The sequence below is a fragment of the Microcaecilia unicolor genome, chromosome 2, assembly GCF_901765095.1.
Source record: "Microcaecilia unicolor chromosome 2, aMicUni1.1, whole genome shotgun sequence".
NCBI lineage: Eukaryota > Metazoa > Chordata > Amphibia > Gymnophiona > Siphonopidae > Microcaecilia > Microcaecilia unicolor.
In genome coordinates this window covers 129,724,985-129,748,792 of record NC_044032.1, presented here as the reverse complement: position 1 = coordinate 129,748,792, position 23,808 = coordinate 129,724,985, and the positions used below count along the sequence as shown (strand labels likewise).

At 46.1% G+C, this 23,808-nt stretch overlaps 1 protein-coding gene across 5 annotated transcripts in view; it reads left to right on the top strand.

Annotated features, from left to right (window-relative positions):
- BDP1 (B double prime 1, subunit of RNA polymerase III transcription initiation factor IIIB) overlaps positions 1 to 23,808 on the top strand; it is a 330,901-nt gene that overhangs the window by 39,430 nt on the left and 267,663 nt on the right. For all 5 annotated transcript variants that reach the window (XM_030193306.1, XM_030193305.1, XM_030193308.1 and 2 more), the window contains 3 exons: positions 8,265 to 8,411; positions 9,929 to 10,062; positions 20,059 to 20,153. In XM_030193306.1, coding sequence (XP_030049166.1) covers positions 8,265 to 8,411; positions 9,929 to 10,062; positions 20,059 to 20,153 — 376 coding nt within the window. The remainder of the gene's footprint in view (positions 1 to 8,264; positions 8,412 to 9,928; positions 10,063 to 20,058; positions 20,154 to 23,808) is intronic.

Below are 23,808 nucleotides of genomic sequence, written 5' to 3'. Positions count from 1 at the left end.
GCGAACCTGGAGCAGCTTTCAGCGGCCCACATTGCCGGAGTCATGAATGTCAAGGCGGACTTTCTCAGTCGCCATACCTTGGAGCCCGGAGAGTGGCAGCTATCTGCTCAGGCGTTCTTGGACATCACGAAGCGCTGGGGCCAGCCGAGCCTAGATCTGATGGCGTCATCGGCCAATTGCCAAGTGCCGCGCTTTTTCAGCAGAGGACGGGACCCTCGATCCCTGGGAGTAGATGCTCTTCTCCAACAGTGGCCGACACAAGAGCTTCTCTATGTGTTCCCGCCCTGGCCCATGTTGGGCAGGGTGCTAGACCGGGTGGCAAAGCATCCCGGCAGGGTAATCCTGGTGGGTCCGGATTGGCCCAGGCGTCCCTGGTATGCGGACTTGATCAGGCTCTCAGTCGACGATCCTCTGCGGCTGCCAGTGGAGCAGGGCCGGTTACATCAGGGTCCCGTGGTGATGGAGGATCCCTCCCCCTTTGGTCTTACGGCCTGGCTATTGAGCGGCAGCGTCTGAGGAAGAAGGGCTTCTCAGACAAGGTCATCGCCACTATGCTGAGAGCGAGGAAGCGCTCTACTTCTACTGCTTACGCCAGGGTTTGGCGTATCTTTGCAGCGTGGTGTGAAGCAGGCTCACTTTCTCCCTTCACTGCTCCAATTTCTTCAGTGTTGGCGTTCCTGCAAGAAGGTCTGGAGAAAGGCCTGTCGCTCAGTTCCCTTAAAGGCCAGGTAGCGGCTCTGGCTTGCTTCAGGGGCCGCCTGAAGGGTGCTTCCCTGGCTTCGCAGCCAGATGTGGTGCGCTTTCTCAAGGGAGTTAATCACCTGCGCCCTCCTCTGCACTCAGTGGTGCCTACGTGGAATCTCAACCTGGTACTAAGAGCATTGCAGAAGCCGCCTTTTGAACCCTTGTCGAGGGCATCTCTGAAAGACCTGACGTTGAAAGCAGTCTTTTTGGTGGCTATCACTTCAGCCAGAAGAGTTTCCGAGCTCCAGGCGCTCTCATGTCGAGAGCCTTTTCTGCAGTTCACTGAGGCAGGAGTGACTATTCGCACAGTGCCTTCCTTCCTGCCCAAGATTGTTTCTCGCTTCCATGTGAATCAGCAGCTCTGTCTCCCTTCCTTTCGTAGGGAGGAATACCCAGAGGAGTACTCTGCTCTTAAATATCTGGATGTGAGACGAGTCATCATCAGATACTTGGAAGTGACCAATGATTTCCGGAAATCGGATCATCTGTTTGTCCTGTTTGCAGGTCCTCGTAAGGGTCTGCAGGCTGCTAAGCCTACAGTGGCAAGATGGGTCAAGGAAGCCATTGCAGCGGCTTATGTGGCCGCGGGGAAGGTGCCGCCTATCCAGCTGAAGGCTCACTCCACGAGGGCTCAGGCGGCCTCGATGGCAGAGGCCGGATCCGTCTCCTTGGAAGAGATATGCAAGGCGGCAACTTGGGCTTCGGCTCATACATTCTCCAAGCATTACCGTTTGACTGTGGCTGCACGGGCGGAGGCCCGGTTTGGAGCTTCAGTGTTGAGGTCAGGGATTTCAATGTCCCGCCCTGGGTGAGTACTGCTTCGGTACATCCCACCAATCTATGGATTGATCAGCTTGATGATATGGAAGGTAAAATTATGTATAATCATACCTGATAATTTTCTTTCCATTAATCATAGCTGATCAATCCATAGCCCCTCCCAGATATCTGTACTGTTTTTATTCTGGTTGCATTTCAGGTTCAAGTTTAGTCTTCAGTTACTTCAGAAAGACTTCATGTTCAAGTTTTTTCACTTGGATTCTTCAAGAGTTAAGACGAGTTTGTGTTACAGTGAGCTGCTGCATTCCTCTCCCCTCCGTTTTACGGGGCTGGATTGAGACTTAAAATTCTGCCGGCACTCCCTCCCGCTTCGTGCGGCTGTAGGGCAGCTTTGTACCCCTCCCGCTTCGGCGGTGTTAGGGTCAGTCAGCTCCTCCCGCGGTTGCGGTTGCAGGATAAGCCAGATCCCCCCGCATCGGCGGGTGTGGTGTCCCTCCCCCGCTCCGCGGGGATGAGCTGGACGGATTCCCCTCCCCCACTTGTGTGGGGATGAGCTGGGTTAATTCCCCTCCCCCGTTTCGGCGGTGGTGAGCTGGGCAGAGTGTCCCTTCGTGGGTGTAATTCTCTAAGTGCTGAGTCCTGCGGATGGAGCTTTGATATCGACATACTGAGGAGTTTCCGGCAGCACATGACCACATATAGGGAGGCAAAAGTTTGCTCTCTATCTCCACCTGCTGGTAGATGGACACAACCCACCAGTCTATGGATTGATCAGCTATGATTAATGGAAAGAAAATTATCAGGTATGATTATACATAATTTTACCATGTTTAACCTGAAGATAGGGGAAAGTGTATAAGTACATAAGTACATAAGTAGTGCCATACTGGGAAAGACCAAAGGTCCATCTAGCCCAGCATCCTGTCACTGACAGTGGCCAATCCAGGTCAAGGGCACCTGGCACGCTCCCCAAACGTAAAAACATTCCAGACAAGTTATACCTAAAAATGAGGATTTTTTCCAGTCCATTTAATAGCGGTCTATGGACTTGTCCTTTAGGAATCTATCTAACCCCTTTTTAAACTCCGTCAAGCTAACCGCCCGTACCACGTTCTCCGGCAATGAATTCCAGAGTCTAATTACACGTTGGGTGAAGAAAAATTTTCTCCGATTCGTTTTAAATTTACCACACTGTAGCTTCAACTCATGCCCTCTAGTCCTAGTATTTTTGGATAGCGTGAACAGTCGCTTCACATCCACCCGATCCATTCCACTCATTATTTTATACACTTCTATCATATCTCCCCTCAGCCGTCTCTTCTCCAAGCTGAAAAGCCCTAGCCTTCTCAGCCTCTCTTCATAGGAAAGTCGTCCCATCCCCACTATCATTTTCGTCGCCCTTCGCTGTACCTTTTCCAATTCTACTATATCTTTTTTGAGATACGGAGACCAGTACTGAACACAATACTCCAGGTGCGGTCGCACCATGGAGCGATACAACGGCATTATAACATCCGCACACCTGGACTCCATACCCTTCTTAATAACACCCAACATTCTATTCGCTTTCCTAGCCGCAGCAGCACACTGAGCAGAAGGTTTCAGCGTATCATCGACGACGACACTCAGATCCCTTTCTTGATCCGTAACTCCTAACGCGGAACCTTGCAAGACGTAGCTATAATTCGGGTTCCTCTTACCCACATGCATCACTTTGCACTTGTCAACATTGAACTTCATCTGCCACTTGCACGCCCATTCTCCCAGTCTCGCAAGGTCCTCCTGTAATCGTTCACATTCCTCCTGCGACTTGACGACCCTGAATAATTTTGTGTCATCGGCGAATTTAATTACCTCACTAGTTATTCCCATCTCTAGGTCATTTATAAATACATTAAAAAGCAACGGACCCAGCACAGACCCCTGCGGGTATCTAGGAGATAAATGATGCATTTATTCTAAATCTTGAAAAGAATACATTTTCCCAACATCTAAGACTTACCAAAACTGAACTAATTCCACCCCCCCCCCCCTAATTCCCATCTGAGGAAGACGCCCCTTTCCTTGCCCGCCACAAAGGATGGTTCATAATGGATTGGGGCTAAAGATAACTTGTTAATTCCCCCAAGGCAATGCGTACTGTAAACTAGATGCACAACAGGTGTTTCATGAAAGGATTAGTAATTTGAGCTCCGCTTACCCTCCTTCCCACTGTAATCCACAATAGGTGCTTCATAAGGAAGTCAGGAAAGTGATCGTGTTTCGATAGTACCCCTGGCTTATTCAGATTGACTTCCCACTTGAAAAGTTGCTGTAATTCTGATGCCCAATAATACCTCATCTAATTAGGGACAGTCTCCCCCCCCCCCCCCCCCCCCCCCAAATTCAGTACTCTGCCACAAAAGCTGCTTAGCGAGCCGTGACAGTTTTCTACCCCAAATAAAAGTATTAATATCCTGTTGCACTTTGAGAACTACTGATTTAGGAACCTTTACAGGTAAAGTTTGAAATGGAAACCGTAATCTGGGCAAGATGTTCATTTTAATAACTGCTATATGTCCCTACCGTGATAGCCAACCTTTCCATTTCCTCAAATCTGTCCTGATCTGCTTCAAGAATTTCCCATAATTCTTTGGGTGTAGAAGGGATAAATCCCTAGTGAGTTTCACTCCTAGATACCATATCCTCCCTTGGACCATTTAAAAGGGTAATTTCGCTGCCATAATTCATCATCAACTCTTTGTTGTTATAACTAATAATTGTTCGTTCGTTTATTAAAATCTTACAATATCGCATATACCAAACTGGTGGATCTATGCAGTTTACAACCTTAATTAAAATCAACAGAGTGAGAAGAATGTCATAATAAAATAGGACAAAATAACAACCAGCCAACAGTCACACACAACACCCATCCAAAGACAGAACAATCACTACCCTCAGCCATTTAAAACATTCAATGACAGGTGAAGTGTCCCAGGTCAACCCCCCCCCCCCCCCCCCCAAGCAGAATGCTCACTAAGAGCTATTGGGTAAAACCATAGTGAAATAATGAGTCTTGAGAAAAACCTTGAAACGAGGAAAAGACTGCTCAGCATACCAACCTCTGGTCTCTGGCCCTCATGGCCTGGATGTTGAGTGCTTAGAATTTGCTTCCTTGCATCTTCCTGAGGGTGTCTCCAGGGTCTTGCTGGTTTCTAGGAAGGATTCCACAAAGAGATGTTATTCTTTCAAATGGAGGAGATTTGCTGTCTGGTGTAAGGGCAAGTCCCTAGATCCTGTTTCCTGCCCTATACAGCCTGCTTAAATACCTTATGCAGCTTCTCCGAGTCTGGTCTCAAGACCAACTCCATAAGAGTTCACCTCGGTGCAATTGGTGCTTATCGATGGATAGAGAGTAAGCCCATCTCTGGATAGCCTGTAGGTGTTCACTTCATAAGAGGTTTGCTATTTATTTATTTGGTTCACTTATATCCCACATTTTCCCAGCTAGTGCGGGCTCAATGTGGCTAACAAAGTTAATACATCAAAACATAATACAGCAGGATATAATAATTATAGAAAATTAACAAATACAGTAATGAAAGCAGCTAAATAGGAGAATACGGATGGGAAAACAGGAACAACAAAAGGGAAGCAGACAGAAGGCAAAAAACAGGAAATCAGTCAAAACGGAAATAGGGGATTAAAAAGTAATGAAGTCTTTGGGATAAGCTTTTCTAAACAAATAAGTCTTTAGTAATGTTTTAAATGTTGGGTGATCCGATGTCTCTTTCAGTAGTCTCGGCAAAGCATTCCAGGAGTGCGGACTGATGAACGAAAAGGAAGAAGTGTAGATTGTCTTGTACTTTAGATTCCTGCAGGAAGGATAGTGTAGAAGGAGATAAGTACGAGATGACAGCAATGAATTTCTGGGAGGTAAATCTATCAAATCACACATGTAAACTGGTGCTTCTCCGAGAGGGGTCGAGGGTTTTACTCAAGGTACTTTATCGTACCAAAAAAGATGGTGGGGAGAGTATGACCAATTCTTGACCTGCGAGATTTAAACAAATACCTACTCAAAGAAAAATTTTGCATGGTTTCCCTGGGCTTACTTCTTCCCATGATTCAACTCAATGACTGACTTTGCTCTCTAGATTTAAAGGAGGCATATGCTCACATACCTATTCTCCCTGCACACAGAAAATTCTGCTCTTCCACTGTGGGACTCTGTGTTATCAGTGCAAAGTCTTGTCATTCGGCTTGGCTTCAGCTCTGCAAGTCTCCACTAAATGCCTAATAGCGGTAGCAGCAATGCTCTGCAAGTGGGGCATACATGTCTTCTCCTGCCTGAACGACTGGTTAATCAAGGCAGAGTCTGCACAGCCGTCAATTCAATTGCCACAAGGCTCCTAGAACTCCTTGGTTTTGTGATAAATTACCCCAATCTTTTATATAGTTTGATGTATGTTTTGAAAGGATGATCCTCCAGTTGTACTTTTTCAAAGTTGGCTATGTATAGATTGGCAAGGTCAGAGACCATGGTGACCCCCATTGCTGTCCCTTTTGCTTGCTGATAGAATGTGTCTTGAAACCGGAAGTAATTTTTTGTCAGTGCTAGGATGGCACACGTGAGGATGAAGTGGTTTGGAATTCTTCTATAGTCCCTTCTTGCACATAGTTTGTTTGTTGATGGTAAGGGTTTCTAGTTGTGGGATGTTGGTATAGAGTGAATTGATGTCAAATGTGACCAACACTACATCAGTTGAGTCTCCTTGATATTCCTGTAAAATATTAAGCATATGAGCAGTATCTTTGCTACAGGAAAGAATCAATGGAATAAATGGATGCAAAAAAAATCTGTGAAAATGGAAAGTGGTTCTAGAACAGAACCATTTGCTGACACCATATTTATTTATTTTATTTAATTTATGTGGATTTATTTACCGCCTTTTTGAAGGAATTCACTCAAGGTGGTGTACAGCAAGAATAAGTCAAACATAATCAATAGACAATTACAACAGTAAAAATATTAAAATATAAAGTATGGCATAATATGCTACATTACAATGTCAACATAATATGCAGTGAAACATTTTAATAGCAACATAGAACAAAGATAGAACATGTGGAAGGGCATTTGCATTATGAAATCTAATTCCAACTTTGGACATTTTGCTCAAATTGTCCAAAATTTAAGTGGGGAATATAGCCATTTTCGAAACAGAAAAAGTCTTAGGCCTACCAGGTGGATTTTCAAGGGATTTGTGCATGTTAGGAAGCACTTAAATGGTGGGGACAACTGGATGTTTAACTTGGAGAAATCACTTTCTTTAGTGTTGTTAAAACGATTTTGGAAGAAATAGTGACTAATTTGGTAATATCTGTAATGCTTTCCGCAAGGAGAGGTGAGCCCTTGTACTCGATGAGGGAAACCCCTCACCGGGCTGTCAGTCAAAACCCCGAGTTCCCCCTGTGTCTCCCACCGTTCCCCAGGAGTTGAGCCCCTGAGTGCGAGTAGCCAACAGCAGAGAGAGCAAAGTCCAGCACAAAGTCCACAGGGTTAGACCAGGCAGCAGAGAACAGAAGATCCAGGGACAGACAGTGGTCAGTACCAGGCAGCAGACAATAGCAGATCCAGGAACAGGCAGAGGTCAGTACCAGGCAGCGGTAAGTAGCAGATCCAGGAACAGGCAGAGGTCAGTACCAGGCAGCGGTAAGTAGCAGATCCAGGAACAGGCAGAGATCAGTACCAGTCAGCGGTCAGTAGCAGGTCCAGGGACAGGCAGAGGTCGATACCAGGCAGCGGTCAGTAGCAGATCCAAGGACAGGCAGAGGTCGATACCAGGCAGCAGACAACCGAAGATCTGAAAGCACTGCAACTAATCAGTGAACTGAGTAGAAGCCAAAGCACAGAAGGACTGAGGGCAGAGCCTTAAATAGTGTAGAAATTAGGCCCAAACTAGCACAGCTGAAATCAAGATGGCTGCCCCCAACGGTGACACCCTACGCCCAAATATGGGCTTCCTTCCTGAAGCTGCCCTACTCCAAGATGGCTGCCATAACCTAAGCTGCCCCCTACTAAGATGGCCACCCAAACCTGGAACAAGCGCAAAACCAAGATGGCCGTCCGATCCTCCGTTGCCCATACTCTGCAAAGAGAGGGAACGTGACAATATCTTTCTGAAGTGCTTCTGTAGGGTCTTCTGAAAGTTTGACATAGTATTGTGGATCATCTAGTCTCAAAAGTTTGTTTATAATCAATGTGATTCATGATTACAATGCTGCCGTCTTTGCGGGTTTTATAACTATGTTACGTTTATGAGCCAATATGTAAATTGCCTCTCATTCCATTTTAGTAAGAGTGTAGGAACGTGGTTTACTTTTGGCTTCTAATTTCTTTACATCGCGTTCAGTGCAAGTATTGAATGTCTGTATCAAAAGATCTGTATGTTCTGGAGGAATCCATGTAGATGGTTTCTTTATGATTGATGTGTCTGTGCTTGAAGTAATGGAGCTGTTTTGAAGAGCCTGATCCAGTTCTTACTCCTTGTTTTGGCTCTATAAAACCTCACAAGCTGTGCTATCAAGCCAGTTTTCTGAAACTACTAAAATGATGTATTTTTGAGGAATTGGGGGATGGAAAGAAAAATAAAGGATCTACTACTATATGTGGAAAAATGTGTTCATTTCTCCATGAAACTTTTTTTTTTTCTACTGATTTCATTTTTAACTATTCCTGTGTTTGGGTTTTGCAGACTACAAATCAAAAGCACTCCTCCTGAACCTGAATTTGAAGATGAAGAGGTAGAGGAAGAAACAGTAGAGGAGGATGGTGAGGGCTCTCTGCTTGTTCCTCGAGTGAAAGTAGCAGAGGATGGGTCCATCATTCTAGATGAGGAGAGGTACAGTAACTGTTCGATTTACTTTTATGTGTTAGTTGCAGAGGAGAGGCTGCTACATATCCATGCTAAAAATATAAGCGAGAGAGGAGAGAGGAGGCAACCAGTTGCAGGGTACAAAGCTTTATCTGCTTGCTGAGTATAAATGTGTTGAGTAGTGACAAGTAGTAACCAGTACAAAATATCACAAACTAATCTAGTTATTTAATAACTCCAAAAAACCTTGTTGAATGAAAAATGTGCTCAATAGAATAATTCATTTAAATTTCTGAAAAAGGAGGGAGAAAAACCTCAGAAATTGTCTGTGGACTTTTATCTGTAATAGAAGATTGTGGTCTCAACAGACTTTCATATAATCATCGGTCAAAAACCTCAGTACCCTACCTAATGAAACTTTATTTTATTAAAACCATTTTTCCCTAAAATATTGATAGAGCATACTTAATGTCCAGCACTCAATCTCACTTGTCTTGATCAATTATTTCAAGCACTTATCTTGATAAATAACGGGCTTCCCGTTTCACCATGGAGCTTCTTCAGGGGAATTGGTATATTGGTGCTGCACTCTATGAAAAAAAAAAATGATTATGATAATTAAAATATGCACTTTACAGATGTTAGTCATTTTGTAGCTCAAACTACTTTTCGAGATATACAATGAAGAAAAATATGGCGTTTATTTAAACCAAGACGCCAGCTGATGATTAACCAGTCACTCTTCAAACTATTTTTACTAACCTATAGGAAGACACTACATCATTAAGGCTTCAAAAAACTGCTGTTCTTTCAATCAAAATGTTTAGACTTCCGGTTCCAATGTTCTCAATTTGTGAATCCAACATACGGAGATTTTTGACCAATGATTAAGTGAAAGTCTGTTGACAATTTCTGAGGTCTTTTCCTCCTTTTTCAGAAATGTAAATGCATTATTCTGTTGAGCACATTTTTCATTCGGTAATGTTTTTTGGAGTAGTGACAAGTACCAGATGTTCGCTGTTGGCTTTTTCTTTCTTTCTTTCTTTCTTTCTTTCCTTTTTTCTTTTTTTTTAAAGTGCCATCGCTGTGGTACTGTGTATATGCAGAGTTTTGCAAAGTCTACTCAGGCTGTTATCTCCGCTCATGATTGGTAATTGAGCAAATTCTATTTTTGATTTACTTACCAGAATTATGATGTTGGAAAAAGAGGTTACAGTCCTAAGAAGTAGTGAGACAAGTGTGAAAATGGTATCTTTAATGATAATAATTGAAGCCATTGCTTCATGTCTTCATTTATTAAGTTCCATATGTTTACCTTATAGGTGGAAGAAAGAGGAATAAGCCTAATGAACCTCTTTTATTCTGGTTGTGCAATGATTGGAATGATAGTAAATAGAAATCAATGCTGCAGTGCATATTAGAATCCTAGATATGATTAGCACATGATTTTCTCCATACCCTCTTGTCTACCACAAACTATTTTTTTTCTGTTTTGCATAACACTGTATACTGTATCAGTTTTTGAGATTTCTTATGTTTTTCAGTTTAACAGTTGAGGTTTTACGGACTAAAGGCCCAGCTGTTGTAGAGGAAAATGATCCCATCTTTGAGCGGGGCTCTACAACTACCTATTCTAGCTTTAGAAAAAGTTGCTATTCAAAACCGTGGTCAAACAGAGGTAAACATTTTTTTTTCAACTTTAAATGTTTTATTGAGTTTTATAATATAAAGCCAACATTGCAATGCAGTGCAATCAAACATACAATTATGCCGAGCACCGGGCCTGGGCCAGTTAGCTCTTAGGTCATGAAATACATAGCTTATTAGTACTCTCCACCGTCACTTCAGCGATGGTCTACTTACACTTTTTATGCTCCATGGGTTTTATGTAATTCTTTACATAAAGTCAGATGCTTCAAACTTTGTCACCAGGCCCTGCATATCATCATGCACCCTTAAACTTACTATTTTTGCACACTCGAAGGTAACTCCCCCTTCCTGCACCCATCCCCGTCACTCTCTCATTCCCCCCACCCCCCTTCTACTGAACACTCAAGTCATAATAAGTCATTACTAAAGTTGGACTAAGCAGTCTTGAAGTTGGGACCACCCCCTCTTGCGCCATAATTCTCCATCTCTACGATACGCCGTGAGGCGTTCCATGACTATAAATTGTCCCAGTTTAGATTTCCAGTCCCCCATTGACGGGGGACCAGTTGTCTGCCATCTTCGCGCTATAAGACATTTTGCTGCCGCTAGTCCCCATCTCATAAATTTGCTCCTCTCCCAGGAGTCACGCTCATTATGCAGTCCCAGCAAACACACCGATGGACTGCACACCAGCGATTCCCCCTATCATAGTTACTAAGGCTTTCATTACTGCATGCCAGAATGGGATCAGTCGTGGATAGGTCCACCAAATATGCACAAAGGAGCCCGTATCCAACCCACATCTCCAACAAAGATCAGAGGCATTAGGGTGCATGCGCTTCAGTCCCTCAGGTACCACCTAGTGAGTACCTTGTAAGCATTTTCTTGCACTAATGCACATGTTGATGCCTTTTGGACCTCCCCGCAGATCACTTCCCACTCCCATTCATTAAAATAGCAATTGAGATCCGCTTCTCATGCCCCCTTAAAGCTCAAGGGGGAGGAATCACTTCCCCTAAAGAATTTATACAGCACGGAGATGGGTCTGGGCACCCTCTGCAACAAGCCCCACAAATTTTCCAAGCATTCCTTCTCTTGTGGACCCTCTCCCTTCCACCCCATCGTTCTCACAAAATGTCGGATTTGCAGGTAGGGGAAAATATCACCTTCAGGGAGTCCATACTTGGACTTCAACTCCTCAAAACTCTTCATGTTACCCCCCTGCAACATATCTTGAAAACTTGAAAGGCCTACCTGATTCCATCTCACAAATGTGGCATTATCTGTCCCAGCCCCAAACTTTGGTTCCCATCTCGTAGCCGCCCGGGTGGACACCTTATCTCCCTGTCCCCAACTCTTCCATAGATCCCCCCACATACCCATAAGATGCCTAAGGAATGGATTGTCTATTCCCGCCAGCGCCCCTCCCATTCCCTCAGTAGTCCACAAATAAGTTTTCAAAGCCCTTTGTGGGCAGTATGCTTGCTTCACCTGTGTCACTGTTTTTGTAGATTTAAAAGGGAGAAAGTGTCACTATTAGGTCACTTATATCTTGATAGCATTAACTTGGATTTCCAAGGTCAAAAACCTAGTTTTCAGTGATATCAGAATTGACTGGTGTCCATTCCTTGTGAAATTACTGAAAGCGACAGGGTCCGCTTCTGATGATGCGGGGGATTTGGTTAGGGATTGAGGGAGTGTGGTGTGAATAGGAGGTATGTAACTGAATGTGGGCAGGAGGCAGGACTTTAGTGGAGCTACTTCCGTTCATTCTTATGGTAGGAGTCTGGGCATGGTGGGATATGGGTGTGGTTTAACCCAGAAGTGAGTATTGATGACTGCTGCCATCCTTATCTCACCCGTCAATCGGTTTGATTGAGGTTTATATCCTATATACTACTAAGATGTGTTACTGTGAGAAAAATGCATTATGAGGCTCATAGTTCCCCAATATCTCGTAAATATTACCAAAGTTTTCAATAATGGGATATCAGAGAATATAACTACAGGAAACCTGCCCCTTCTCTCCCCCCCCCCCCCCCCCCAAAAAAAAAAAAAAAAAGAATGGCGAAGGTGTCTGATCTCTTTGGGAAAAGACCATTACCTTTGTGTTTGGGACAGTCACAAATACATCTCTGGTGTGTCCCACTGGAGGAAAATGTTTGCTGTGTTCTTGTCCAGTGATCACTTGTGAGGACCAGATGAAAACAAAGTTTGTCTACCAAGATGTTCTTCTCTACCAAATATGTCTTTTAGAACCAATCTGTGCAAGATGACCCAGTTCTACACCTTGATTATTTCCCAGTACTGAAGTTAAAAGCTTGTTCTCTGCTTTTTCGGGTGAAACATTATTAAATAACTAGTAAAAAAGGCCCGTTTCTGGAACGAATGAAACGGGCGCCAGCAAGGTTTTCCTGGGAGTGTGTATGTTTGAGAGAGAGAGGCAGAGTGAATGTGCAGGTGTGTGACAGAGTGAGACTGTCTGTGTGACAGTGTGTGTGTGTGAGAATGAGAGTGTGTGTGACAGGGCCCCCTCCCCTGTTCCTAATGCCCCTCACCCCGTTCCCTCCCCTCCTTTTCCTCCTCCTTCCCACACTTTGGGTTTCTTAAGGCTTTCAAAAGTCTATGTACCCCCGTGGCCCTAACGCCCAGTATCCGGATACCCCACCGCTTTCCTCCTCACCCCTCCCCCAAGATGTAATACTTTCACGTCCTTCATTTTTAAAAAAAAGTGTCCTATCTACCCTGTGTACAAATGCCCGGCATTCAGATTGTGTTCCTCTCGTAAATTTTCATTTCTTTCATTCATTCAGAACTTGCCCCCCCCCCACCCCCCCCGAACACTTTCGTTTCCTTCAGTCTTTTAAAACTCTCCTATCTACCCTGTGTCCTAATGGCCAGCATTCAGATTGTTTTCCTTTCCCAAATGTTCATGTCTTTCAGTCGTTCAGAACTCCCCCCCTCCCCCCATTTAACACTTTTGGTTCCTTCAGTCTTTTAAAACTCTCCTATCAACCCTGTGTTCTAATGGCCAGCACTCAGATTGTTTTGCTTTGCCAAATTGTCTGTCACTGAGGTCAGTGCGTGCCTGCCTAGCAGACCACTTCCGGCAGGCACAGTCCCAAGCACATCCTGTTGGAGGTGAGGATTATTATATAGGATTGTCTGTCTGGGTTTGTACAATTTTGGTGTCAACCTGATTTCTGGAACCCTTTAAGAGTGTACTGTACTGCCTTTAACTCCAGAAAATTTATTTATAATGATTTTTTTTTCTCAGGGAACAAGCTGGATGTATTTTCAAATGTGGGTGACATCATCCAGTGGAATCTGGCAAGGACGCATTCTTCAACTTCTTATTCTAGAAGCTTTTGGAAGCCTGACCACGCATTTGCAGTGCTTCCAAACCGTACATACTGCGTAGGACCAAGGCAGTCATCTTTTATTTTTTTTCCACAGAGCTGCAAGGATGCTCTTTTTTTTTCCTCACTCAGCCCTCAGAATTAGCAGCCTTCCTTGCGACTTTTGTAACCTTTTGCTGTGTCTTTTTTATGGAAGTGGCATGGGACCACCTTTTCTTCCTCTTCTCTAGTATTCCTTAGGTTTTCAAGTATTTCCTAAGTTTTCTTTGTTTTTCACAGCTCACTTGGGGGTCTTTTACCAAAGTTTAGCTTGAATTATCTGCAGCAGGGCCCATTTTATTCCTGTGGGTCCTGCTGCAGATAACTCGAGCTAAGCTTAAGTAAAAGACCCCCCTTGGCCCCATAAGGCCTGAGCAGTCCAGTCGGGCAGACTTTATTTTTTTCTTTTGCTTATTACCATTGAGCCATTTGATTTCACTGCAGCTATTTTTTTTCGGCCATGTCACAAAAAATTCCCAGTGGTTTTGAGAAGTGTTCTAGATGTGGCAAGCTCATGTCCCACACTGACCCAAACAATTGGTGTTTGCTGTGTCAAAGCTTCTCTATGCAAACTCTGTTCACAGATAAAGAAGAGGTCCATAAGGAGTCTAAAAGAACAGTGTCTTACTCTCCTTCAACTGTCTCATAGCTGGAAGTAATTATAGGGAGGGAGCAAACAGTTTTACAAGGTTTTAAATGTGAAAGATTGAGATATGAATTTGTTTTTTCCATATCATCAAGCTGATCAATCCATAGACTGGTGGGTTGTGTCCATCTACCAGCAGGTGGAGATAGAGAGCAAACTTTTGCCTCCCTATATGTGGTCATGTGCTGCCGGAAACTCCTCAGTATGTTCTCTATCTCAGCAGGTGGTGGTCACACACAGCAGCAGCTCTGGCTAGGCCTCCAAGCCTAATCCTTAGGTTTTGTTGAGGCCTGGGGTTGAGGGCTCTTTTGAGCAAGTGCAAACCTGGTGGTGCCAGGTCCCTCCTTTTCTCCCCCCTCCCGCTGGCTCCGTTTAAAAAAAAAAAAAAATTTTAAACGTCTTTAAAGGCGTTTAATTCGACGTTTCTTTAAACGTTCATTGCAGCTACTCACTGGGACACCAGTTCGTTACAGCTCGGAGCGGCAAGCAGGTAATTTTACCTTTTTATAGCGGGCAGGGGGTTCCCCGATTCTTCTCCTCGTGGCATATGGCGTCGGAGGGCGAGGGCGCAAAGGGTCGCTCCCCGGATCGCTGGAGCGCTTCTAGAAGGGATGCGGGGGTTTTACAACCTGATTCGCCCTTGATGGGTGACAGTTTAGTGACCGATGAATGTCCCGGTCGTTCCTCCGGCGTGGCGGTTTTTTCCCGCCATAAACGCCCATCCCCCGCTCCTCGCCTCCGCCATCTTGGCCGGCCACGCGGCTCGGACGGCTTCTTCGTGGGCCGCCCTTGAGGTTGGAGACATTAATGCCATGAACGCCCTTAATTTGGGCGACGGCACAAGCGGCTAAAGTTAAGCGCCGTTCTTCCCGCGCGGCTCCTTCGCGGAGTTTCGCGCCGGACGCCATTTTGGATGCGCAGCATGTCTCTCCCCCGCTATTGCGAGCGCCGGTTGAGAGTGCGTCTAGGGCTGTTGCCCAGGCTGCGGAAGTGCACAGTCTGGGGGGTTTCTCCCCCGAGTTTGTTTTGCTGCTGCATCAGGCTTTCCTCATGCAAACGCTGCCCCTGCTCCCTCTTCTGATAAAGAGGTTGAGGTTCCCAGAGGTAAACGCCCTCGGGTTGATTTCCAGGCCTTGGAGGACTTTGTCTCCTCCGATGTAGATGAGGGCAGCGTGTCTGAGGTCTCCCAACGGTCCTTTGCGGTTTCCTTGGAGGAGATAGATCCCCGCTCGGATGGAGCGGATGACCCCTCTGCAGCGCGGCTTTTTAGCCCAGAGGATTTCCCAACCTGTTTTTACAGGCCATGGACACTTTGAAGATTTCCTCTCCGGAGGACTGTCTCTCCCTCAGCCCCTGTTGGCTCTGCCCTTATGCTGGGGACGAAGCGCCCGCCTAGATCCTTCCACGTGCATGATGCCATGCACACCTTAATTGCGGCTCAATGGGATGTCCCGGAAACGAGCCTTAAAGTGGCTAGGGCTATGTCCCGCCTCTATCCTTTGGCTGTGAGTGAACGTGAGGCCTATCTGTGGCCTACCGTGGATTCTTTAATCACTGCGGTGACTAAGAAAACGGCGTTGCCGGTGGAAGGTGGCACGGCCCTAAAGGACGCCCAAGACAGAAGATTGGAGGCGGCCTTAAGGTCGTCCTTTGAGGCAGCTGCTTTAAGTTTGCAGGCCTCAGTTTGCGGCTCCTATGTGGCCAGGGCGTGCCTGACTATGGTGCAGCGGGCTTCCCCCTCGGATCTTTCCTTGAGGGCTGATTGGCCGGCCCTGGAATCGGGCTTAGCCTATTTGGCAGACTTGCTGTATGATGTCTTGAGAGCCTCAGCTAAAGGCATGGCTCAGACAGTCTCTGCGCGGCGGTGGCTTTGGCTGAAACATTGGTCTGCTGACCACGCCTCTAAATCCCGCCTGGCTAGATTGCCTTTTAAAGGCAAGCTGCTCTTTGGGGTCGAGCTGGACAAAATCGTGACCGATCTCGGCACGTCTAAGGGCAAGAAATTACCAGAGGTCAGGGCTCGGGCTAGTACTCGTCCCGGTACCTCCAGAGGACGGTTGCTGGAAGCCCGTCGGTACCGCCCGGGCAAGTCGGGTTCCTCTGCCCCCTCTTCCTTCAAGAGGAATTTCTCCCCCAAGCAGCATTCCTTTCGCAGAGACCGCCGTCCCGGAGGTGCTCCCTCCGGTCCTCCCCCAGGGTCTCGTACCCAATGACGGGGCCTTGGTCCACGCCCCAGTGCAGATTGGAGGACGGCTGTCCTCGTTTCTGGGCGAGTGGACCACTATAACTTCAGACGCGTGGGTGCTGGAAGTCATCAGAGACGGCTACAAGCTAGAGTTCTGCCAACCCTTAAGAGACGGGTTTGTACTCTCTCCCTGCAAGTCTCCGGTCAAGCTGTGGCAGTGCAGCAGACCTTGGACAACCTGATCCGCCTGGGTGCGGTCGTTCCGGTGCCAAAAAATCAGATTGGCAAGGGACGTTACTCCATTTACTTTGTGGTTCCAAAGAAAGGAGGTTCTGTCCGGCCTATCCTCGACCTCAAAGGGGTCAATCGGGCCTGGAAAGTGAGGCACTTTCGCATGGAGACTCTCCGCTCTGTTATAGCGGCAGTGAAGGCAGGAGAGTTCTTGGCTTCCTTGGACATCAAGGAAGCGTACCTGCATATTCCCATCTGGCCTCCTCTCCAACGCTTTCTGCGTTTTACAGTCCTGAGACGACACTTCCAGTTCAGAGCCCTCCCTTTCGGGTTGGCTACTGCTCCGCGGACCTTTTCCAAAGTAATGGGGGTCATAGCGGCCTTCCTGCTAAAGGAAGGAGTACAAGTCCATCCTTATCTGGACGACTGGTTGATCCGAGCCCCCTCTTATGCAGAGTGCGGCAAAGCTATGGACCGGGTAGTTGCTCTTGTGAGCTCCCTGGGATGGATCATCAACTGGAAGAAGAGCCAGCTGCGCCCGACTCAGTCCCTGGAGTATCTGGGAGTTCGATTCGACACCCAAGTGGGCAGAGTGTTCCTGCCAGACAATCGGATTGTCAAGCTTCAGGCTCAGGTGGACTAGTTCCTAGTAGCCTCTCCTATTCGGGCCTGGGACTACGTGCAGCTGTTGGGCTCTATGACGGCCACGATGGAAGTAGTGCCCTGGGCCAGGGCTCATATGAGACCACTACAGCTATCTCTGCTGCTGCGCTGGACTCCGATGTCGGAGGATTATGCTGTGCGCCTTCCCGTGGACCCAGCAGTGCGCAAGGCGCTGAGCTGGTGGACGCAGACAGACAAGTTGTCTGCAGGATTGCCTCTGGTGACCCCGGAGTGGATTGTCGTCACGACAGACGCCTCTTTGATGGGCTGGGGAGCCCACTGCTTGGGAAGGACAGCGCAGGGGCTCTAGTCTCCTGCAGAGGCAAGTGGTCTATCAACCTCCTGGAACTCAGAGCCATTCGGTTGGTGTTATTGGAGTTCATCCCGGTACTGGTGTTGTAGCCTGTACGGGTCCTGTCGGACAATGCCACGGCTGTGGCCTATATCAACCGCCAGGGAGGTACCAAGAGCGCCCCTCTAGCCAAGGAGGCTATGAATCTTTGCCAGTGGGCGGAAGCGAACCTGGAGCAGCTTTCAGCGGCCCACATTGCCGGAGTCATGAATGTCAAGGCGGACTTTCTCAGTCGCCATACCTTGGAGCCCGGAGAGTGGCAACTATCTGCTCAGGCGTTCTTGGACATCACGAAGCGCTGGGGCCAGCCGAGCCTAGATCTGATGGCGTCATCGGCCAATTGCCAAGTGCCACGCTTTTTCAGCAGAGGACGGGACCCTCGATCCCTGGGAGTAGATGCTCTTCTCCTACAGTGGCCGACACAAGAGCTCCTCTATGTGTTCCCGCCCTGGCCCATGTTGGGCAGGGTGCTAGACCGGGTGGCAAAGCATCCCGGCAGGGTAATCCTGGTGGGTCCGGATTGGCCCAGACGTCCCTGGTATGCGGACTTGATCAGGCTCTCAGTCGACGATCCTCTGCGGCTGTCAGTGGAGCAGGGCCGGTTACATCAGGGTCCCGTGGTGATGGAGGATCCCTCTCCCTTTGGTCTTACGGCCTGGCTATTGAGCGGCAGCGTCTGAGGAAGAAGAGCTTCTCAGACAAGGTCATCGCCACTATGCTGAGAGCGAGGAAACGCTCTACTTCTACTGCTTACGCCAGGGTTTGGCGTATCTTTGCAGCATGGTGTGAAGCAGGCTCACTTTCTCCCTTCACTGCTCCAATTTCTTCAGTGTTGGCGTTCCTGCAAGAAGGTCTGGAGAAAGGCCTGTCGCTCAGTTCCCTTAAAGTCCAGGTAGCGGCTCTGGCTTGCTTCAGGGGCCGCCTGAAGGGTGCTTCCCTGGCTTCGCAGCCAGATGTGGTGCGCTTTCTCAAGGGAGTTAATCACCTGCGCCCTCCTCTGCACTCAGTGGTGCCTGCGTGGAATCTCAACCTGGTGCTAAGAGCATTGCAGAAGCCGCCTTTTGAACCCTTGTCGAGGGCATCTCTGAAAGACCTGACGTTGAAAGCAGTCTTTTTGGTGGCTATCACTTCAGCCAGAAGAGTTTCCGAGCTCCAGGCGCTCTCATGTCGAGAGCCTTTTCTGCAGTTCACTGAGGCAGGAGTGACTATTCGCACAGTGCCTTCCTTCCTGCCCAAGATTGTTTCTCGCTTCCATGTGAATCAGCAGCTCTGTCTCCCTTCCTTTCGTAGGGAGGACTACCCAGAGGAGTACTCTGCTCTTAAATATCTGGATGTGAGACGAGTCATCTTCAGATACTTGGAAGTGACCAATGATTTCCGGAAATCGGATCATCTGTTTGTCCTGTTTGCAGGTCCTCGTAAGGGTCTGCAGGCTGCTAAGCCTACAGTGGCAAGATGGGTCAAGGAAGCCATTGCAGCGGCTTATGTGGCCGCGGGGAAGGTGCCGCCTATCCAGCTGAAGGCTCACTCCACGAGAGCTCAGGCGGCCTCGATGGCAGAGGCCGGATCCGTCTCCTTGGAAGAGGTATGCAAGGCGGCAACTTGGGCTTCGGCTCATACATTCTCCAAGCATTACCGTTTGACTGTGGCTGCACGGGCGGAGGCCCGGTTTGGAGCTTCAGTGTTGAGGTCAGGGATTTCAATGTCCCGCCCTGGGTGAGTACTGCTTCGGTACATCCCACCAGTCTATGGATTGATCAGCTTGATGATATGGAAGGTAAAATTATGTATAATCATACCTGATAATTTTCTTTCCATTAATCATAGCTGATCAATCCATAGCCCCTCCCAGATATCTGTTCTGTTTTTATTCTGGTTGCATTTCAGGTTCAAGTTTAGTCTTCAGTTATTTCAGAAAGACTTCGTGTTCAAGTTCTTTCACTTGGATTCTTCAAGAGTTGAGACGAGTTTGTGTTACAGTGAGCTGCTGCATTCCTCTCCCCTCCGTTTTACGGGGCTGGATTGAGACATAAATTCTGCCGGCACTCCCTCCCGCTTCGTGCGGCTGTAGGGCAGCTTTGTACCCCTCCCGCTTCGGCGGTGTTAGGGTCAGTCAGCTCCTCCCGCGGTTGCGGTTGCAGGATAAGCCAGATCCCCCCGCATCGGCGGGTGTGGTGTCCCTCCCCCGCTCCGCGGGGATGAGCTGGACGGATTCCCCTCCCCCACTTGTGTGGGGATGAGCTGGGTTAATTCCCCTCCCCCGTTTCGGCGGTGGTGAGCTGGGCAGAGTGTCCCTTCGTGGGTGTAATTCTCTAAGTGCTGAGTCCTGCGGATGGAGCTTTGATATCGACATACTGAGGAGTTTCCGGCAGCACATGACCACATATAGGGAGGCAAAAGTTTGCTCTCTATCTCCACCTGCTGGTAGATGGACACAACCCACCAGTCTATGGATTGATCAGCTATGATTAATGGAAAGAAAATTATCAGGTATGATTATACATAATTTTACCTTAAGTACTAAATTTGGACACTTTTTATAATTTCAGAAACAGACATGTTCTTTTTGGCTATCAGCATGGTAGGAACTGATTTCTCTATGATTGGCCAGCTCTTCCCTCACAGAGCAAGAACAGAAATTAAGGTAACCTCCTCTGTGAAACAGAAAAATGATGGATTTCAATAGCTGGACTATTGTAATTTTTAGTTGTGTGTTTTTTTTGTTGTTGTTTTTTTCTTTTTTTAACTTGGGAATGTAACAGCTGTCCATGCAGATAATAATAAAATCAAAGTGACTTCACTTTTGCCTTAGTGAGCCCTTTTTAAGGTGGAAGCGTTGAGGAACAGAGAAGAGGTAACTTGGGGCACTTTTACTAAGCTGGGCTAGACTCTAATACACGCCAAAAATTGTGTACCATAGGATGCGCTCAGGCATTCTGTGGTAACTTCTAAATCTGTGTGCACTAGCTGTGCGCTAAATGTTCTTATTTTTTGGAGTGGTTGTGTCTGGTAGGCATGGAGTTCGTGTTCCTGAACTAACTGGTTAGCACATGGATACCATGTGAACTCTTACCATCTACAAATTGGGTGACAGTAAGTGCTCATGTGGTAAAATTTTTAATGGCCTCACACAAATTAGAATTTATTAGTTTTAATCTGCTCTTATCCAGGGCAGAGTACAACAGAACATACATAAAAATAACACATTCCACAACAAAAACTATCCGACATTTAACACTCTATATGCAAAAAACTTACCAGTGCAATTCCAATAAGCTTGACGCAGAAAAAGAAATCTCTCAATCAAATACAAGGCAGTTCTCCTTCAATTGTCTTTTAACCATTGGCAGCCATTATTCATTTTTCAGCTGCAATGGCAGTTTATTCCACTATACAGACCCAACAATGGAGAAGGCACAAGTTCTTGTCAGTTCCAGATGTAATCGTTGTAAAGGAGGCACCACAAGAACACGTCCCACTAGAAACCTCAATGGACATGTTGATACATACCACTTTGTAGCATTCTTTAGATAATGGAGAAATCCTGGTACAATGCACAATGTATCATCACTAGCGATTTGTACTTTATACAATAACTCACAAGGAGCCACTTCAGTCGCTTCATATATACAGTTACATGCTCAGATCTTGATAGGCCAAATAAAAGCCCCACTTCAGAATTTTGTGCAGCCTGGAGTGACTGAATGTAAAGGTTTAGTAATACCATATAAATAGCATTGCAATAATCTATACTACCAAGTACCATTGCCTGCATAACTTTCTTAAAATTGACCCAAGGTAATAGTGGCTTCAACTTACTCAACATTCTCAACTTAAAATATATGTTGCGGATTAAAGCTTGCACTTAGGGTCTAAAAGAAAAAGTTGAATCCACTAATACTCCTAAATTTCTTAATTGCATTGAAATTTTAATGGGCACTCCCAGCGATGAAATCATTTCTGGCAATTGCAGTTCCGGGTCTTTAACCACGTACATCACTTCAGTTTTTTCAAAATTCAATGATAATATTAGCACACGGTCATTAATACAAAAGAAATACCAAAAAGGCCATGTTTATGGCTGCGGTAAAAATGGTCATAGCGCATGGGAAAAACCCACATAAGGGCAGGCTAAGGTCACTTTTTACTGCTGCTTTTTTTTTTTTTAATTACATTTGTACCTCGCGCTTTCCCACTCATGGCAGGCTCAATGCTGCTTAATAAAAGTACCCCTAAACTCTTAATAGGAAAAGTTTCATCATGTTGTTAAAGAAAGCATAAAAGAGTAATTTTTATAGAACTTTTTCTGCATGTAAATCCTTTTTTTGTTGTTGTTGTTTGTTACATTTGTACCCCGCGCTTTCCCACTCATGGCAGGCTCAATGTGGCTTACTTGGGGCAATGGAGGGTTAAGTGACTTGCCCAGAGTCAAGGAGCCGCCTGTGCCTGAAGTGGGAATCAAACTCAGTTCCTCAGGACTAAAATCCACCACCCTAACCACTAGGCTGGATGGAGTAGAGGCAGAATGATGATGTGCATGCAAAATTTATAAAATATGCAGGTATATCATAGATATGCATATATTATACCTTTTTCAGAGCAGGTGTAAATTCAGTGTGGGCATTTGCATGCTGTTGGGGCTGGTTTTGGGATCCTACTTTACAAAGGCATATAGCCACTTATTTAGCCTTTTTGGACTTCTCACTTCCAGTGCACTCCATTTTCACAAGACGTAAGCATTAAAGCCACCAATAATATGTGATCATAGACTGGCATTTCTGGGGTAATACAGTTAGAAGCTCTGTCATCTGACAGAATTACTACTTTTTCTTCAATTGATAAGACCTTCACATCATCATCTCTAAACGAATACCTTTGATGTCCAGTAATCATTGTAAATTTGTCCAACTAGAATATTTGCTCTTTCATGTAGTCTGTGAGGGAGTAGTATGTGAGATATATATTGTGCAACACTGGTACTTCAAAAGCTATTTTTTCCTTACCAGTTGTATAACACACCCTTAAGTAAATTCTGCCTGAAAGGTTTTAAGCATTTATTTTAAGAAACAGATATTAACATCCTTAACCAAATTCTTGTTTTCAGCTGGTTGGTAGGGGGGGTGTGGAGAAGGGAAGATAATGTGTATATTAGTCACCTTATTTTCTAAATCCTCTTACTCTTACCTATGTTTCATCTTTGCTTATACCCTACGCTGTCTATTAAAATGTTCTATTGTGTTGACATTGTAAGTAGTATACTATTTTGATTCTAATGTTGTATTACCACGTGGTGTTCAAAATATTCTGCTTCCAACCACTGCTGCTGTAAATCACACTTGTTTATTCTTACTTTTATTAAGAGGACCTCAGATCTTCCCAGCTTGGCTGTTCTATTCAGAACTCTTTTGCATAATACTTTCTTACATGCGCTCAAGCTGTTTTCTGGAAGTATTTATTATCACCGGTCCTATATTTGCTATCAAATTCTTTCAGAGGTCAGGATTCTAAATCACTGAAAAAAACTCCCACTCGGAGAAAAACCAGTGATTCCTGCCCTCTGAAACACAGCTTCCCCTTGTGTCAAGCAGAATATTTTCTGCAACTGATTCTGTCCTACATTTACATTTAAATAGGGTTAAATGCAGTGCTAAATCTCACAGCTTTTTGTTTGTAGGATCTCTATTCTCCCCAAACATAAACAGTCTGTACTTAGCTTCAGGGTATTCCGTGAACCGCCAGCTACAAGCTGTTCCGTGAACCACCAGCTACAAGCTGCATGTCACTGCTTCTTTCCTCTTTCCCATTGTGATGTATTCTGATTCCTTCTGTCCCTTCAACAAGAACGTCTCGTTTCGCTGCTCTCACTGCTGCGTCAGGAAGGAAACACTATCTCTGACATCCTCGTGGTAATACAACATTAGAAGTAGTATACTATGCCATACTTTGTATTCTTTTTTGAATATTTTTACTACTGTAATTGTCTATTCCTCAGCGACCCTCCAGACTGATCAAGACGCTTGGGTTATGCACGCCTACCAGCAGAGGGAGACTGAGAACACAAAAACTGAACCAAGCATAAGCCAACAGCCAACCCCCAAGCAGCCAGTAAATCTCAGTCGCCAGCAGAGGGTAGACGTGCAGCCTGAGCAGTCAGTCTGGTCTGGTAGGATTAGAGATTCTTTGATTTTAGCACCCTGTACTTAGAATTTGTGCTTCGGGGAAGCGGGTCCGGTGGGGCTCACTGTTTCCCTAGGGGATTGCACCCGTGTTCGGGTTTTTCCCCTGCTGTACTTTTGGTG